Here is an 18,774-nt window from a genome sequence, read left to right on the forward strand (position 1 = left end):
TGCTTGTTTGTTGCGTCATTACAGGCCAAAAAATTGATTTTAAAAAATTAGGAAAAAAATTAAAAATTTCGGAAAATATTTCAAATGTGAAAATGTAATCTGCGAAGAATTGCTCATATTTAGACTTTACATTAATCAAGTTATATTACAAAAATCTCACTCAATCAATGTTCAATGTAATTCTTTTTCCTAATAACGGTATGTCGTAAAAGCGATTAGATTGTGGCGACTCACCACCAATGGGGCTCGCGCGGATTCTCGTGAGCACCACAACCACACGAATTCCCTTTAAATGGGATCTCGATCTAAAATTCTCCCGGGCGTCTAAGGCAGGTCCCACTACATCACCTTACTGATGAGTCCAGTAGTGGGGACCAGAACGAAACGCCGCAGCGACCATAGTTCGAGTCGACAAAATCATCTTTCATTTTCGATTAAACCAGCAAAAATCGTTGCGCCAAAAGATATTGTATCTAAAAGCTCAGTTTCATTCTTTCCCTTCGAAAACTTAAATAAAAGTATCAACTAACAAATGTCTTTTCAGCACCGATCGTTGGCTTTCGATTGATCGTGTAATTGATCTACGATGGCCGATCCACGATGATATTAATATTTCGATCGTATACGAATAGAAGTCTTGAATAGATTGTATATCGTGGCGATATGGCGATCACACTTTAGTGCGATTTTTTTGGTCTCGCTTCTTGATATTCTTCATCAGCATGGTCAGTCTTCTTCCCGTTTTACCAGTTTTTATTTTTTTTGTATTGCGCGACGAAAGGAACTTTCTTCTGATTTGTCTCCTTCATCTTTTCAAATTGTCAATTTCTCCATACTATGTGAAACAACGGAGGAGTCCACGGTAATCATACGATCACGTCTTTTCTGGACTACAGATCCCGTTTGCCGTTTGTTTATCTGCAACATGACGCATCTGATTTATCATCTACGCTCGGTACGTGCCGATCACGCCCATGTCCAAGTTGTCGCGCAACTCCATCTCCAGTTGGGTCTCCCTGTGCTTATCGGACCGATGCGACGTTACCGGTGGCGGTGGTGGAGGCGGAGGCGGACCATCGTCTCGCTCACGATTTCTTTCGCGAGCGGACGGCCTATCCTTCTCCCGCTCTCTTGTGTGATGATGGTAGTGATGAGCAGCGTGGCCGTTGACCGGCAGAGTGGGATACGAGGACTGGCCGCAGTTGGGCTGAAGCCTGGAGGGTAGCGGTGGCGGTGACGACTGATGGCGGCCACCGGCTGGGACTCCGTTTTGAAGTCCGGACTCCAGAGTCCGTATCCGATCGTCCGACTCTCTGGCAGAGAGTTGCGGTTGCGAATGCGGCGTACGACGCAGGGAGTGACTGGAGTAATGAGATCTCGCGCTGTTAGATGTGACTCCGTCAATCGACGCTGCACTCAGCGATGCTGTACCGTCGTCTATGACTCCTCTAACCCCTCCTCCCGTTCCGCTACCTCCACCTCCTCCTCCACCACCACCACCACCACTTCCTCCTCCTCCTCCTCCGCGGTGACCGGACGCGTTGTTCGTGACGGGCAGCGTCCCCGGGCGGCGCATCTGGCGCGCCGTCTCACCGTCGATATAGGTGAAGCCCTCGGCGAGGGTGGTGCTGCTGTGAGGCAAGAACCAAACTCCACCGGTCCCGGGGCTCGCCGCCCGAAGTTCTAGCTACAGCTCCGTCCCCGGTATTGGCTTGATCCCAGCCGCTATCTGAGCATGCTGCTGCTGTTGCTGTTGTTGCTGCTGCAGCTGCTGAAGATGATGATGATGGTGATGCGTGGGCACCGGCTGAGACGGCGGTGTTTGATGATGATGGTGATGATGATGGGCGTGTGCCGAACGGACAATGTATTCGTCATCGGAGAAGGTCTTCTGGTACTCGTGCTCTTTTCGTGATATCGCACGGTTCTTCCACTTGTAGTCTTTAAGCGCATCTCGCACGCGTCTACGATATCGGTAATACAGGAGTATTATAAGACCAAAGAAGAGGCCTAGTCCGGTGGTGCACACCGTCACCAGCAGAACCTGCTTGCGCGAATCCGAGAAGGCGCAGCCCAGCTCGTCTGCGGTCATGCCCTTGATGGGCTTGCTCTTGGATTCGGGCGGCTCGGCGCATATTACCGGGCTTGAGTTTCTCGGGACGAGTATCTCAGCTAGCCATAATTGACTGCAGTCACACACTAATGGATTCTCACTGAGATCCAGACGGCGCAATTCGTTCCAGGCGACCAGCGACTCCGAGAATGTGATAAAGGCATTGTCACGCAGCATTAGATGCCTCAGATTTGGTAAGCCGGCCAGAGAACCTTCTTCCATAATAGCCAGCCGTTTGTTACTGTTCAATACAAGAGTCTCCAGATTAGCGTTGTCTGAGAAGGCCCCCTTCTCTACGGTAGTAAGTAGCTTAGCGCCGGATACATCGAGCTTCTTCAACGTCGATAGACCTTGGAAGGCTCCTGACCGCAGGATCGTGAAGAAGTTCTGGCCTAAGGTGAGCTCCTCAAGGCGTGGCAACACCGCCAACTGTTTCGTCGGTACTTCGCGGAGTTTGTTAGCGCCAAGTTTCAGGGTACGGAGGGCATTCAGGCCGCGAAACGCTCCGTCGCTGATGTTGTCCAGTCCGGCGCCCATAATGTCTAGCACCGCCAATTGTTCGAGACCCTTGAACGCGTCGTCCGGTAACGAGGAGAAAGCGTTCCAACCGATGTGAAGCTCGGCGAGGGCATTCAATGGTGCCAGGGCTGGCGATGGAACAGTTCGCAATTGATTATCGTCAAGATACAGTACCCGAAGGGTGCCTAATTTCTGAAACGCGCCTGGTTCCACTTTCGATATGCGATTCTGACCCAAATCAAGCTCCTCGAGCTTCGACAGGTAAGCGAACAGGCCGTTTTTCAGCGTCTCTAGGTAGTTATCCCGCAGATTCAACACCGTGAGGGATTTGAGACCCTGGAACGTCTTCTCGGTTAACGCCGAGATCTTGTTGTGCTTCAGATGGAGCTCCACAAGGTGTCGTTGAGCGTCAAAACTGCCATTAGGTATAGTGAACAGGTGATTGCTAGAGAGGTCGACGTTCTTTAGGTCGCCGTAGAACTGAAAGGCTGCTGCATCCACGATCTTGATGCGATTCTCCTTTAACACTATTCGCTGGATGCTGGGATTCAGCGCAATAGGTATTACGTCCAGATTGGCGCCCACACAGGAAACCACTAAGGTGTCATCGTCGCAGGTACAACCATTAGGGCAGAAAGTCCGCGCCTCGGCCGTGCCGAGAGCGAAAAGGCCAACCAAGACGAGCAGATGGAGGACGCCGATGACGGTGAAGCTGGGTCGTGACGTCTGCAAATAATAAACGAGGAAATTCCGATTAATTTAGGTAATAAAAAGGTCTTACTTGGAGCAGCAAATAAATACTACGATAGTTACACATTTAAACTCTTATACCAAGAATAATTTTCGAATAAAATTCGCGCGTTAATTCAAGACCCATTCAAGTTTCGTCCACTCAAGAATCACTGTTGGAGAATGCAGTGGACAAATTCCCCGAGTCTATGTCTAGCGTAGAACGCTGTCGACAGTCGCCTCGGGGAATCGATACCGTCTGGTGCACACCGCACCCAATTTATGCCGGTTTTACGACAAGAGCGTTGAATTATTTTCCGTGGAGCTCACCACGCCGTGGCCGACGAGCAGCAACGCGCTCGTTCATTTTCTCTCTCCTTTTCTCCGCGCTCGTAACGTGAGAGAAGTTATTTCCGTTTTCGTTGGCCGCGATCGCGCACGTAGGTGCGAAATTAAGCCTGCCGCGCGCAGCTGAAACGCTCGACTGGCTAAATTATATCCGGAAATACGAGCGCCCGCGGCTGTTCCACGGATAATAAGCTCCCGGGGCGTAAAAACTTCTATTCGAGATGGAAACGCCTGAGCACACCGTCGTCCGGACGAGTCCGAGCGCACCGTGGCTCCAAGTACGCCGTAAAACCTAAACGGGATGGCTGATCCCCGAAATGGGTGAAGACGCTCGGTGTCTTCGTTTCGGACGGAAAGAAAGCTGGTTTTCTTCTCGGCAAGAAAAATTTGATATCGACCCAGAAGGGTTCTGATATAGGCACTATGTCAATCGAGTGAAGCTGGGGTATGCCCTCGCATGTTCTGAATTTAACGAAATCGTCTCTGGTGGATGTTTTTTTTCTCTCTTTGCCAAGGTACCTCATTGTGACTAGTGATCGATAATACCGTAACATTGTTAATCTTCGGTGGACTAGGTAAGGTGTGACATACCCCCGCAAGATGTAAACTTCTAACTTTTTAAAAAATACTGCGCGCAAGTTACCATTTCGTGTAGCTGGAGTTGCCGGTCGTACTAAATTAGTATACTTATGATAAAGTATAACATGAGGTATGAGATACATGGTTCGCCATGTTGATTTTTTCCACCTGGTTTGCGAAAGATTAAACACGATCTTTACGCGCTTCACATAGTTTCAATCCTCGCGCGATACAAAACGAGTTTCTATCGGATCAAGCAGATTCAATCAAGATTGCTGGTGATCTGATGGATTGCGTTCAGCCTCGTTTATCTGGAGATTCATCATTCATGCACGATCACGGCAACACGATTCGTCGGATTGATAAGAGTATTTTTCTTGCGATAACAATCCGGGTCAACAGAAGTCTAAAAATCCAGCGAAATCGATCGTCCGGCGTGACAGTCGCACGAAAATTCCGGGAATATTAACGGCGCTTCGAGAAAAAAAAGGGCTCGCGTGATTTACGCGTACGGAAGGATTTATTTCGAAAACTCGCCTCGTCTCGTCGAACTAGTGTCGGCACTGATGCACTCCGTCCGCATTAAGCCACATATACATTGCTCAGGAATCACCAATATATGTGTCAACATGACAGATGTCGAAAACTAAATCTAAGAGATATATTTACCGTCCGAGACTATTTTCGTGCAACATAAACGATAAAATGTTTAACAAACTCCTGAGGACATGTGGGAAAGTACATACTTTCAAACACTCTTTTCGAGCGGAGCAGAAATTTGCGAGACTTTAATTGCCGAGTCGCTCAATGTCGAAGTCTAAATGGATGAGCGTAGGTGGACGAAATAGGTATTTGCTCTCGGACAGTCCAAAGCAAATCTGGAGCACGTAGAGTCTGTCTCCTCTCGCGTAAGTACGCCGTACATAACGCGCGACTTTACATACGTTTCAGCGCGGACTGCTAATCCGTGCGACGAAATACGCGAGCGAGCCGTGCAGGGAAACACGGCCGGATATCCATCGCCGTATCACTGCCGCGCGTGTCGGTGCGCGTATTAAAGCTAAAAACGGTCGCGTCATTAGGAAAGGATTATGCGATCCCTGCGAATGCGGAACTTCCGCGCCGCATCCTCCACGCGCGCATGACCCCGTTACTCATTTCTCATTTCAACCGTATTACGCAGCATCACGAATTCCGGCCGTTATTAATGAGGTTTTAGGCCACAAATAGACTTTCCCTCATTTTCCCTCGCCTCGCATTCGTCGTTTATCTTCTTTAATTTGAATAAAAAAGATAATCAATGATTTTGCTAGAAAAAAACCAAATACTATTGTTATCCTCGGCAAATCGGTATACGTTCCAAAAGGGAATTATCTATCAATCATTTTTATTAGAAAGATTTGTGAGATTTATTATCTACAGAAACTTGCAAGCCCGAGTCTTTAAATATCTTCAAAGAAGAAATGCCTAGTACTTTTTATTTTCTAAATCGAAAGCGTTAACTTTTGCCTTCTTAGTATAGTTTTTACAACTGTAATAGGATACTTGATTCTACATTTCTTCTCTTATTATTTCGGCTAATTTTAGATAATATATTACTGTATATCTACATATATTTTTATCTGCACCAAAGGCCTCTCCACCGAACACAATAAATTTCTGTCTAGGTCAGCCTCTCTCTCTCTCTCTCTCTGCATTACCTATATATTCATTATTTTCAATTAGTCTTTCGGCTTATTGCTATAAATCACTGTTGTGCTTTTGTATTTTCATGCACGTTTTCTCTTTTCTCATTACTTCGCTCAATTCGATTTAGCTTCAATTATCGTGTATCTGTATGCGGAGTACTTATCTAAAAATTTTTCTGTTCTCTTTCACAGATACAAACTTATTCTTACGCAATAAAAATATCTTTTATTTGTGTTAATCGCGCGGTCCTAAAATTTTTATATTGAATTTTTAACATATCCGAGTGTTAATTTTACACAATGTAATTGTATTCATTCGAATATTGTGTATTAAGTTGGTATTTAACATTTCTTAGCGTTAAAATAACATAATTTAAATAAATTGAGTAAATGAACAAATAATGTAAAAATAATCTACTTTAAAACACCAATTCTAAGATAAATGAATGAAATGTGTACGTGTTAATTTAACATATTATAAATGTTAATTTTACTAAAAAAATACGCTATCACGATTTGTTTATAAATTGTGTCAATATTATATATTCGTCAATTTTTTAATATATTATAATATTTGTGTTACTTTCTAACATAGATATTCATTTTATGTTAAATTGATACAAAAATTAGGTGGACCCTTTGAAATATAAGGAATGTGTTAAATTTAACACAAATTTTTCAACTATGTATATGTACGATTTTCGACGATTGAAATAACTACGTAAACTTATATGTCTTTCCTCGGCCTTTTAAACTTTTGTTACTTCTATTCCGTTTGTTCCTCTTAAAACTTCCAACAAACTTATCGACAAAGTGATGCTATCAATGTATAGTACCGCGTGAACTGACAGGTTAGGGACCATCCGCGTCTCGATATTATTTATGCAGTTTGGGGAGGCCGCTGTTGGCAGCTGGAGAGCAACGCGACTCGGCGTGCACGAGGCGCGAATTACGTATGCGACAACATGCGGTTGGAATCGGAACACCGGTGTCCGATTCAGACGTCATCGTCTGCTGCGGAGACAACCGGAGAAATTAATAGAGCAACGTGTAATAACCACCGCGAATAATCATGCCGGTTGGTCTCACCCGTGTCTCGTGCCATCACATATCCATTTAGTTTAGAGTAAAAAGCATAGCTCACATATGACGTTCCTTTGTTATAATCGTATTCTTAGTATTGTCGAGATGTTTTTGAAATGCGGTGCTTTCACTAGGTAACCTACTTATTTACTAAAAGGTTCAACGTTAAACTGGAGACTCTCAAGTAAGAATCTGATTAATTTTAACTATTTTCTAATAGGACAATCTTGAATTAAATAAACATTACAACGAATGCGAAACGTTACAATTGAATATACAACATTGGGATATTTTTCTTATAAATACAAATTGATAAAATTTTTTCTTGCATGTTTTGTAAGGTGATGAAATATTTTGCTATAATGCGAATTAGTTTGTAATACTTTACGGCTTTGACGTTCTTTAAGTGTTTAATAAGCGCCTTTTCCATATATTCTACAAAGCAAAATATTGTCGCCATATTTGTCTCGACTGACCAGACTCTTACTTGAGGGTTTTTACGTTTAACATTAAGGATCGCTCAAAAACTCAGGTGGAGCTTCCCTCCGACTTTACCTTTGCTAAATAAGAAGCGACTTCAAAGTGAAGACGAGTATTTAAAGTTTTTCCAGCCAGATCCGAAATATTCCGTTAAGAATCTTTTTTTAAGTTGAATTCTTTAGTACTTCTATTTTACATTTCATGAGATAGGCATTTGAATTTCCACGCAAGAATTTCCTCAGTCCAATGGATTGAGCAACTATATTCCGTAGTTAAGCATCTTATCCCATCTACATTTCTAAACACGAGGCGGAATTCCGTAAAAGCTATCGTCAACGCCAATGGGATGAGCGGAGTGTATATGAGGTATATATATCGTCGTCGATAACGAGTTTAGCGTATCGCACGACGTGACGGATTCCTCTTCACTCCTAGCAAATGGTTTGCGCGCTCTCCTCGAAAAAGATGAAATATGTTTTTTCTCCTTTAGCCGGGATCTCATATCCGGCCGGAGGAATTTTGTTAAAAGTTGTCGGAGTCGTTTTTGCGTTGCGTCACTCGAGCTTTAATCAACGCGCCGCGAAGGCACGAAGCCACGCCGCAGCACGCGCGCCATAACGCGCTTATAAACGCAGTTAATTATCATCATAGCGTAATCAGCTCGGCTCTGTGCGGCAAAACCATCAATTACCACGTGCGCAAAACTACTCTGTACCGATCGTCAAGCCCTGGCCATTCCTTCTCCGATCCTTTTCTCCCTCCCGTTTATTGGAGGAAACGAAATATCGCTCGGAGATTTTATTCGAGCATGCCATTTTCCGAAAAGCGAGATTTACATTTATTCGTCCGCTTTATATACGAAACGCTCTCGCGCGCGCACCGGACAGATTTACATTTATTTATACGAATGTTTACGGCGGCATTTCAACCTATTTTCCGTCTCGCTCTGTCGTTATCTTTTTCCCGTTTTTCTTTCTATTTTTTTTTACGCTCGCGCCGTTCGCCACTGCAGAAACGCGAATTATACGGGCTCTCGAACGAAACACCTGATCGATATCGTAGCGTATCATGTGACAATTCTTTTTTCTATCACAGCGGAACGACTGCCGTCGCATGGGTGAAACGCTGCAGTCGCCAACATATTCATGCGACGTGAAAATTGTTTATTTTTTTTTTTTTTTTTTTCCAAAGATACGTTCGCCCGAGTCTTTTGAGCTGGAATATTCATTCGTTGCTTATGAATTTATCCTCGCTGGTATCGAAAGTGTCACCACGTGCATATATGCATCATGTAAAATCGACTTGTTATCTTTTTCCATGTTCCAACGCTTCGCTATTCTCACTCATTAGTCAGAAGCACTAAACAAAGAAAAAGATAAAGAGTGTGAAGTGCGTATCGTATTTGTCGCGTTTGTACATTCTGTCAAATTGGCTCCTCGTATTTCGTTTGCATGTAAACTACAAAATACAGGGGAGGAAGTAACGCGTTATTTGTAACGCCGTTATTGTTACTTTTTTTTATAATAACGATTTAATAATAACTTTACAATTTTTCATAATATAGCAATAATGCCAAGATAGGAAAAGTAACTCGTTACCCCATTATGCGTTACTCATTAAAAAATGTAACGAGTTATTTTTCAAGTGACTTTTTCAACCGTGACATGTCGTTATCGACGTGAAAAATTGTAGTCATTGTCAAACCGTTATTATAAAAAAGTAAAAGTAAACGACGTTACAAGTAAAAGTAAATGCGTTACTTCCTAGTTATTTCCTGATAAAATATAGTGTAAACGTAAAATAACAATAAAAATATGATGCAATCTTGGATCCGTATAGAACATAAATATTAGCTATTTTCCGATCGTGCGACTATGCATCCCGATAGGACGTAAAATATGCGAATTGAATTGGAGCCGCTGGGTCGAAAAGGGTTAATCGTTCCCGGATAACCGGCGTGAGAGAATACGCCAGACATCTCGACTTATCGCTCGCACTAATCATAACGCGGTAGTCGCGAGAACGGGGGTAGGCGAGGTGAAACGGAATGGAATATAACGTCACGCCCAGCCCTCGTTTCAGGGTGAATACGTCGGGTTTAACTCGATGTAATTAGCGATTACAGATTACCCTTTCGTCCATTAGCATGGGCCGCGATATGCGCTCGGCCTCTCTGTTCATGTAAATGCGTCGCATACATACAGATTAGGCGTTTCACCGGAAACCGGAGCTCCGACCCGGCCTACCTTGTGTGCTCGCGCAATGGATCTGGTGCCTCGAGCCTCCGATTTTCTAAAGCCACACACTTTCGTACATCACGCTGCTCTCACTCGCTTTCGTTCCTGCGATCGTTCTTATTTTTCAAGACACGTTTGTTCCAAGAGTGAAACACTCGTATCGAATTTGAAATACGTGGCTCTATTTTGGGGCGTAATTAATTTGATCAAATTTATCGACGATCCGGACGCGACTGCGAATGTTTGCCGTTTTGCGTTTGTACATCGGTGTGCTCTTTATGACTATTGCAAACGGAATTTATATCGAGGACTAATGATCGGAGTTTGTATTGCGTTTTATTTGTTTATGCATACCACTGATTAAATAATGTAAAACATGTGAAGCCATAATAATGTTTACTTACTATCTTTTTGCATTAGCGTTTGGCGAATAAGAGTTACATAGTATTAGTACCATTAATAGTACCATTGATTTCAGTAACATTTTAAGCTGTAATCACTTCGAAAATGGTTCGTGTAAATGAAGAGAGTTTCGTCGAAAAGGGATTTACGGTGGCAAGAATTAAATAAATCCTAATCTTATTAGGTGAAAGCGGTCAATTTTCTTGTGCCACTAAATTGATGTCGCCAGCTGTGGATTTAACGAGCGTATGTTACTAACCGCTTTGCGGCCGAACCCTTTTAATCACACGTGCGAAATACATTGGATGGGTGACCATTAAATGGACGACTTCCATATCTCAAAATTACTCGGTAAACGAACTTTGCGTTCGCTTGAAAAATGTATTTGATTTTTCACCGCGGCCGTCGATAAAATCAATCCAGCACATAACGTTAATTACGTATTCACACGTAACACGAGATATCCTCACTTAACGTGTTTTACAAATCTATCTTCCCTATCATCTTTAAAAATGAAGCAAGATACGCAATGGATTACGTTTTGAAATGTTTTCAACAACAGACTATTTTTTGTTAATATTCGAGAACCGTGGGAAAATTATCTGCTTTCGACAATCATGCATCTTCAATTAACCCGGGAATAGTCGCTGGGATATTTTTATATTCCAGCGACAACGAGAAAATGTGAATTTGTAAAATATTGTTTTGTACGGATATTGTTGAACATATTTTCTTCCTTTTTTTTAATAACTAACATTTACGGACCTTTTAAATGTTTAAATATACAATTCCATCGAAAGCCTGAGATAAAAAAAACATTATATTAAGTAAAATCTTTATTTTTTAGAAATTATGTCATAATAAACTACTTACGTGTTTATTTTATTTAATAATTGTTTGATTTTACTAACTTTTTTCAGAAAATTATGATTAAATCTACATCCATAATTGTAAAACACTAATAAATTGAAAAACAGTCAACAATATGTTGTTAATAATAGTGGTTTTAATTAAGGTGAAAAAACACGTCACGTGATCGTTTATGTAAAAAAAATTAGGTGACCACTCCTGGATTAATCTCTAAAATCCATCACTGCTAGAGTCACGTCGTATTTCAACTCTATTGTCAAGAAAAATACGCTCTCATTTTTCTATAGTTTTTATTATCTTCCGCGCGACGTATGTCGAGTAGGTTATCATTTTAAGGTTTAATCGTTACAGAAACCCACAATTTGGCTTGACGCAATCCGGGTGTTAGCGACAAAAAAATGCAACAATCCAACATCCTTTTTCATTTCGTTAACGGATCAGTCATTGTACTGTGATCACGGTACTGACACGCCATTTCGCGCTGTACACGCAGACGCACGCGATTTTTTCCCCTCAACCTGGCCTGTTAAGGGTTAATAATCTCGTTCTACCCTCTCGACGCTCGACGTCGCCCCGGGGCGGCGACGCTCATCCGATGCTTGGACGCGCGCAGTATTTGCAACGCGCAGATTTCGCGTTTACAAACGGGCCGGACGTGCAAAACGCGCGGGTGTGCGCGGAAATGGAATTCGCTTTTTGCGCGTGGCGCCAAGAACACGAGAGAGCTCGGCCTGGCCGGTGGCGTAACTGAGTAAACGTGCAACCAGAGGCAAGTTTGAAGTTTAAGTACGCATCTCCGTCTCTTCCTCCTGCGCACACGTACTTTTTACCTCGCAAAGCTTGCTCGAACTTTTTTCTTGTAACAGCCATTTATTTGCAATTTATTTCCACTACAAGCGTAACAGAAAAGTGTTTTGGTAATGCGCGCGCGCGCGTTAAATAATATATGGAGAAAGAAATTAAACTCGACGATGTTGATATGTCTCGAGTTTAAATCTATAATTTTTTTAAATATTTTACGTATTTTCTATTTTTATAAATTCCTTTGTAAGAATTGAAAACATGTATCATGATGCATTACTTACAGCAACTCGTAGAATTTAAATATTTGTAAAATTTAAGATCACATTTGTTAAACTTCGTAGTTTAATTTTGTACATTTATACAGACTTTATAATATTATTTTGCAATAATTTCGTTTTGTTTTAAAGAAAGAATTGAATTTGCGCAGATATAGTTGAGCTTTTTCTGTTTAAAATCAAATTAATTTTTCTACAGAAATTTATAAAAAAAAAATTACAATATTGATGATATGTAGTACTATTGAGAAATTTGATAAATTTCTTCGCATCCCTCTACCTTAGTTACACCACTGGGCTTGACCTCTCTTAAGTTTTTGATGTGGTTGGGCGGGCGCTTTTCCATTCTTTACCCGCGATTTACGTGGTCCAGTAAGGCCTGAAGGCAAAGTTTCACCGTGCAAAATTTCGTTCGTGACTCGCCAGAATTTATCGAGTAGAATAGAATAACAATTTATGATACCCGACAGCTAACGGTCCTTCGAGAGTTTTAGTGAAATTTTACGTAACATTTTGCGTAACAGTTTTGGCATTACCAGGCGCGGAGATATCCAAAGGAATAAAAGATATTTTATCTGCGAACATGGCGGCAGATATTCCTCTCCAGAGGCTACGTTAAAGCTACTAATTAATTGCAAATTAAACCGTTAGTGCTGCAAACTATAATTTACGTTTCATCTTATTAATTTATACATACGTAAGCGGTTAGATTGACAAAATCTTTCATATATAAAAAAAAATCTTGAAGAAATACGTAATAAATTCTATTCTTTGGTGATCTTAATTCAGTGATCATTATTCGTATTATTCTTATTATTATCATCATTTTTACTATTATTATTATATTTATCTTTGTCACGATATTTCTAGTGATGATGTTGGAGCTTCCGGAGATATAATAAACGTCTTACTCTCGTCCTAAAATTCCCCGTGGAAAAGGACGATGATATTGCGGGAAAAGCGCACGACTGCAATTGTACGGAATGCTACCGCGACGACGCGAACTCGTCGTCGTCATCGTCGTCGTCATCGTCGTCGTCGTCGTCGTCGTCGTCATCTCGAGTCTCGAGTGCGCGGAGCATTTGCATTTCTATCTTTTTCCTCGAGCAGGTCTCCATTTTCTGTGCCAGCTAAATTCAAAGAACCATTACCTTCGTGGTGCGAGCGACGGAAAGAGTACGTTCGACCGTTCGCCGGAACCTGTCTTTCAGACGAGCGATCCACGATCACTATATCGATCCGATCGATAGGATCCTACCTGGGAACGCGGAAGTCGATCTTCTAAGGCGTTCGCTGACACCTTTTTCGCCTCAGCTAATTCGTAGCTATTCAGGAATTGACAAAAGAGAAAGAAAGCGATTTGAATAATCATTATTAGAATATAACCACTTTTAACGTAGCGATTCTCAATTTTTCATACTTTTCATAACGTTGCTTTCTTTTTATTTAAATAGCGATAATAAGTTGCACGCTTCATGACCACATTGAAAAAAAGAGTCTGGTAATAGCTACTAAATGAGTGAAATAATTTCAACCAAATGTTCGGAATTAATATAATCGAAAACTTAGCGTTTAATTGGATTAAAACGCTATTTTTATTCTTCTAAATATTTAGTAATTATTATCAAACGCTTAGTTACTATTATTATGTTTGGTACGCGCTAAATATTAGCTCAATATATTAAACAAAAAACATTTGATAGTTATTACTAAGTCTTTTCTCAGTGTAGGTATAACTTGATCTTTTTCTCTTAATTCGAAGAATGAAAATTTACTTTTTCACGTTTAATCTTGTGAATAAGATTCGACGGTATTGCGAGAGTATTGCGCCGCTTGCTTATTCAAAACATGGTATGCACGATCGATCTCAGACGACCTTATCGACTTCACGTTTCTCTAACGAGTAGGCAATGGATGCGCGCGGGAAACTTCACGTGTTTCTTTCTTTTTTTTTGTAATTAAATCTCGTAACAAGCCAAAAGCAAAGCACTTCGAATGGGAATTGTACGCGCGAAACGAGTTTGTGGCCGTTTTTCGCTACGAAACGGCCGAGTGTAAACGAATAAAAGACTCGCGCGGCGATCTTTACCCACGCGCCTCAACCTTTTTGTTTGTTTCTTCTTTCCACTCTATCTCTTTCTCTCTCTTTTTTTTTATTTAATCCCGAGGAGTAATCCGCCGTCGAGGCTGAAACCGCTGAACTTTCGAGCACTTTGATACGCGACCGGAGTGCGCTGACCGCGTTAACGACGCCCTTTGACCCTTCGAGCCGCCCCTTCGCGTTGAATACTACCCCTCGGGGCATCTGCAGCGTTTATGCCAAAAATTCGAGCGAGAATATTACGCTGCGTATTACCCCGTCGCGGTGAGCTATTGTAACTTTTCATGTAGATGTCGCTCGGTCATTTTTTATTAGAGGACACAAGAGACCCTTGATACATAAGTCAGACACTAAATCGTTAATCGAATTCGATTATACCAGATGTAATCATTTTGCAACTACATACTCATTAAAATTGCAATTTCATGTTTTTTTTTTTGGTTTTCCTAAAAAGAGATATATGAACAGAATGGTTTTGTTGAAATATCTAAAAATTTAGTTAGATACCAATCTAAAAATAATTTTGTTAGACCATCTAAATAAGCTCAAACTGATTAGAAAAACTATTTGCAGCATTGTTCATCATAATCGAGATTCCTATGTAATTATTTTGATGGTTCAACAAAATTATTTTTAGATCTGTATTTAACTAAGTTTTTTAATTCAGCAAAGTCGTTGTTTTCGTTAGGATTCTTTACCTTGAGTGGTTTGTACCAAGTACAAAAGATATTATCTTTCCATTTCCCGTAACGCCCGTTTATAATTCTTCTTATTACATTTAATCTTAATTTTACTCGGTGCTGTAATACTTTTACGTGAAGTGTCTCGCGTGGGCTTAGACGGTCGCAACGCGAGAAATAACAGTTCCGTCCACGCTCACCGGATCCGCCCGGCGGTTTTAATTCGCGCGTAAATATGCATATACTCTGCGGTAGCTCTAAATGGCCCGGGCGCATCTACGGGTCGTCTAAAAAATTACCGTCCTCTGTAAATTTAATTAAATCGCGTACATGTCCGAAAGGCGACACTTAATTGAAGCCCGCGCACCTGCGCGCGTCTCAATTAAGTCTCGCAATTACGCTTGCGTATTTTTTTCGGCTTGTCTCGTAACTCGTCGGTCGATACCCGCGGTCCCTTGTCGTGGTCGAAAACTCCTCTGCGCTACAACGTGACTATTGTTTCATTACCGAAATTGATGATACTTGTTCCAAAATCATAATCCCACGAACACCCTGCATAACGTACGTTAATTCTGATAGTGTCATGAACAGGCCGATGAAGCACGAACGGTGACATGGCGATGGGGAAATTATTACGCAATCAGAAAGTGGCTCGTGCCCGTCGCGATGAAATACATTAAATTGTCATTTGTTTACTTTACGAGATGTATGAATGTATAATCATTAGTTTGAATATACATACATGGAAAAACGATTTTGCTGAAGTATCTAAAAATTTAGTTAGATACAAATTTGAAAATAATTTGCTGGGCTATCAAAATACGTACGAGTCTCAAACAATGCTTCAAATGGTTTTGATATTTCAGTAATTTTAGTTTTAATGTCTTACATAATTATTTTAATTCAACAAAATTATTTTCAGATTTGTAGCTACACTGAGAAAAAAGATTTTGTTAATTTAACAAGCCACCAGTATCTTTAACAAATGATTTGTATTATAGATAGTCACAACAATTATTTTAATATTTATTATGATTGATACTAATCAGCTATTCCAACAAATTATTAGTAATAAAACTTAAAAGTAATTTATGTAAAACCCAATCTATTTTTTGATAGACTTTTATTTGCTAGCAATACTGATTATTTTGATTTGTATCGTAAATCGTATATTACTTGTTAACAAATAATGAGAAATTATTCGCAATAACTGACCGTTTTCCTATACCAAACCATCACATTTGTCATCCCTTTTTTTGTTCCTATAACATATTTCTCTCAGTGTAAATTTAGATACTATAGTAAAATCGTTTCTTCCATGTATATGAAATAAATGATTTTTTTTTTATTAAAATAAAGTGATATTTGTCTTTCTGTATTTTTTTCTACGGAATAAGTACATTGAATGTTCAAGATAAGAATGAGCTAAGACTAACTCTCAGTCAAGATTTCGACTCACGATCAAAATGTTCCGAAGTTGCAAATCGCGTACAAATGTCTCCAATTTATTTCATAGATTTGTTGATCGTCGTGTTTCTCCAACTACTACGTTTTCGCGAGATGTCCTCACTGGTTTCGCTGGTTGGCTTTTACCGATCCTGCCGACTCTACATTCTCCGGTCCATCCGGCAATCGTCGCGCTCAATCATCTGTCAGCGATGCATATATCGACTGTGTGCATCGAGCGTTACTCACTGCACAATGATATAGTCGTACCGCGCCGACAGGCTCGGGCTCTACCTGCCAGTCGATTGGATAATGATATCCTTGTCCCTGATTCGGGAATCGGTCCCACTGGACGGCCGGCTGTTCGCCGAATGTCCTGCTCGAATGTCGGCGATCGCGCGAAAATGGTTAATTTTTCGCGCCGTCCGATTTACACTCACTCTCTCTCTCTCTCTCTCTCTCTCTCTCTCTCTCTCTCTCTCGGACCATTCGAATTAATTCCCGCGTGTTTCGGACATGTCCACCGCTACGAATTACGCTTATCAGCTTGCAGATGAGCATTGAAACATATATTCGATATTAATGTATCTGATTAAACCCTTGACGTTTTCCGCCAACGTGATTCCGTTGACAAAGCGTTACGAGAACAATTTTTTAGTTTAGCTTCCTTTTTCAATAGAAAATTTTTTTGCCCGATTTCAACGCATATTCTAAAAAAAATTCGAATATTTTTTCTGCCAAAATTCCAACGAAACGATTTTGTCTAATTTTTTTTCCTATAATACGACAATAGGCCGTGCACAGAATTACAGAAAAAAAATACTGGGATAATATTCTAACAATAATGCACATTGACAAGGCTGTGATTTTTGTCACCGATATCGTTATTTCATCCAAAAAAAGAGGGAAGATATCGTTCTCGTTATTCGCTAACACCCTCGAATTTTTCCACGGCTGGCGACGTTGCGGCTCGAAATTTTTTTCTATCGAACACGCTCTTCTCCGTCTATAGAGAATCCTCTCCATCATCAAATCCATCAGATACTCTTTCGGGGAAATCGACCGCAAATTCATCAAAGGATCTCGCATTAAAATTTCGCTCGGCAGTAATGGAGCGCCTCGTGTATTCGTTTTCCATTTTCCTCCTCCGGTAGAGTATTAATCGCCCTCGACAGCAATAATAGGACGAAAAGGGCAGGCGGCGCTCCAAATCCATTTGTTTCACTACTATTCGTAATTTCAATTGGACTAACGGTCACGACGGCGAACAAACCCGTTCGATTGCTTTTGAAAATTCCGACCGATCGGCTCCCCCCCCCCCCCCCCCCCCCAATGTACGCTGGATTTTCGTCGATTCCGCCGATACGTCGATGATCATCGATTCTAACGACACGTCGAACTTCGGGACCGTTTTCGGGTGCGCGATGCGGAAATAAGCCTCACTGTCAAATAACTTTTGTTCGATTTTTGCGTTTCGCCGTACTGAAACCGCGTGCATGAAACGACCTGTCCCACCATCGATGCAATTTTGCGACGTTTTTCGCGCGTTACACGTCCTCTAGCATTTACGACGCGAATGGTTTCGTTCGTTCGCTCGCTCGTTCGCGAGCACGATCGGCGATGTTAATGCGAGCGCTAATTGGAACGCTCGCAAGCAGTGGAAAAAAAAAGAATACAGAGGAACGCGAGTGGCGGAAATTCAAAATTACCGAAATGGTCGAGAATCGATAATCGCTTCTCACGCGTTCGTTATTCAACGTTTATTTCGAGAAAAATTGCCACGCGACGGTTTTAAAAAGAAAATTTAATTATTTCGACTGAGTGGTAGTCACGAAAGTATAAGCCATTTCAGCAACAAATATGCTTGTATAAGTTTCCAAAACTGTATCATAGAAGAACAGTTCTAACGAGAATAATGTATAAGACTATTGATATTCAATAATTGTATTTCGGTCGTTTTTTTTTTCCGAAATAAGAATACATTTATTTTTGTCCGATACAATAATATAACGATATGACGAGTAAAGATTTTTTAGCAAAGTATTTCAAATTTCCGATTGATAAAAAAAATAATATATTCAAAACAAAAGATAATATTACTTTTTTGCTTCACAAGTAACACAACTAAGAAAATTAAGTTTCTCAGGAAAGGAGAAATATTATTTTTCAATTTAATAGAAAATTATTAACTAATTAAATAATATTGGCAATAAAAATATATTTTTAACGATTAAATATTATTTATATTTCGTTTCATAATCCGTAAAGAATTTTTTAAGTTGTGACGATTTTGACGATTTTTTATGAAGTTAGTTTACTTTATAAGGTAACGTTTATTTAACTTATTCATGGTAATAACAATGATAATAAAAATTAAATTTTTTAGTTGTATCACTTTTAAAGTAAAAGAACGATATATT

General features: G+C 40.7%; 2 protein-coding genes across 2 annotated transcripts in view; both read right to left on the bottom strand.

Moving 5' to 3' along the window:
• Positions 1 to 946: 946 nt before the first annotated feature.
• Positions 947 to 1,576, bottom strand: LOC108722244 (POU domain, class 3, transcription factor 2-like). The gene has a single exon (XM_018447234.1). It carries the CDS (start codon positions 1,574 to 1,576, stop codon positions 947 to 949), a length of 630 nt encoding a protein of 209 aa, XP_018302736.1.
• A 27-nt stretch (positions 1,577 to 1,603) lies between these two features.
• LOC108722310 (insulin-like growth factor-binding protein complex acid labile subunit) overlaps positions 1,604 to 18,774 on the bottom strand; it is a 233,462-nt gene continuing 216,291 nt past the window's right edge. Inside the window, exon 5 of the mRNA XM_018447334.1 lies at positions 1,604 to 3,358. Within this exon, the coding sequence (XP_018302836.1) occupies positions 1,688 to 3,358 (1,671 nt within the window). The 3' untranslated portion in view covers positions 1,604 to 1,687. The remainder of the gene's footprint in view (positions 3,359 to 18,774) is intronic.

This window comes from Mycetomoellerius zeteki, unplaced genomic scaffold, assembly GCF_001594055.1.
Source record: "Mycetomoellerius zeteki isolate Tzet28-1 unplaced genomic scaffold, Tzet1.0 scaffold20, whole genome shotgun sequence".
NCBI lineage: Eukaryota > Metazoa > Arthropoda > Insecta > Hymenoptera > Formicidae > Mycetomoellerius > Mycetomoellerius zeteki.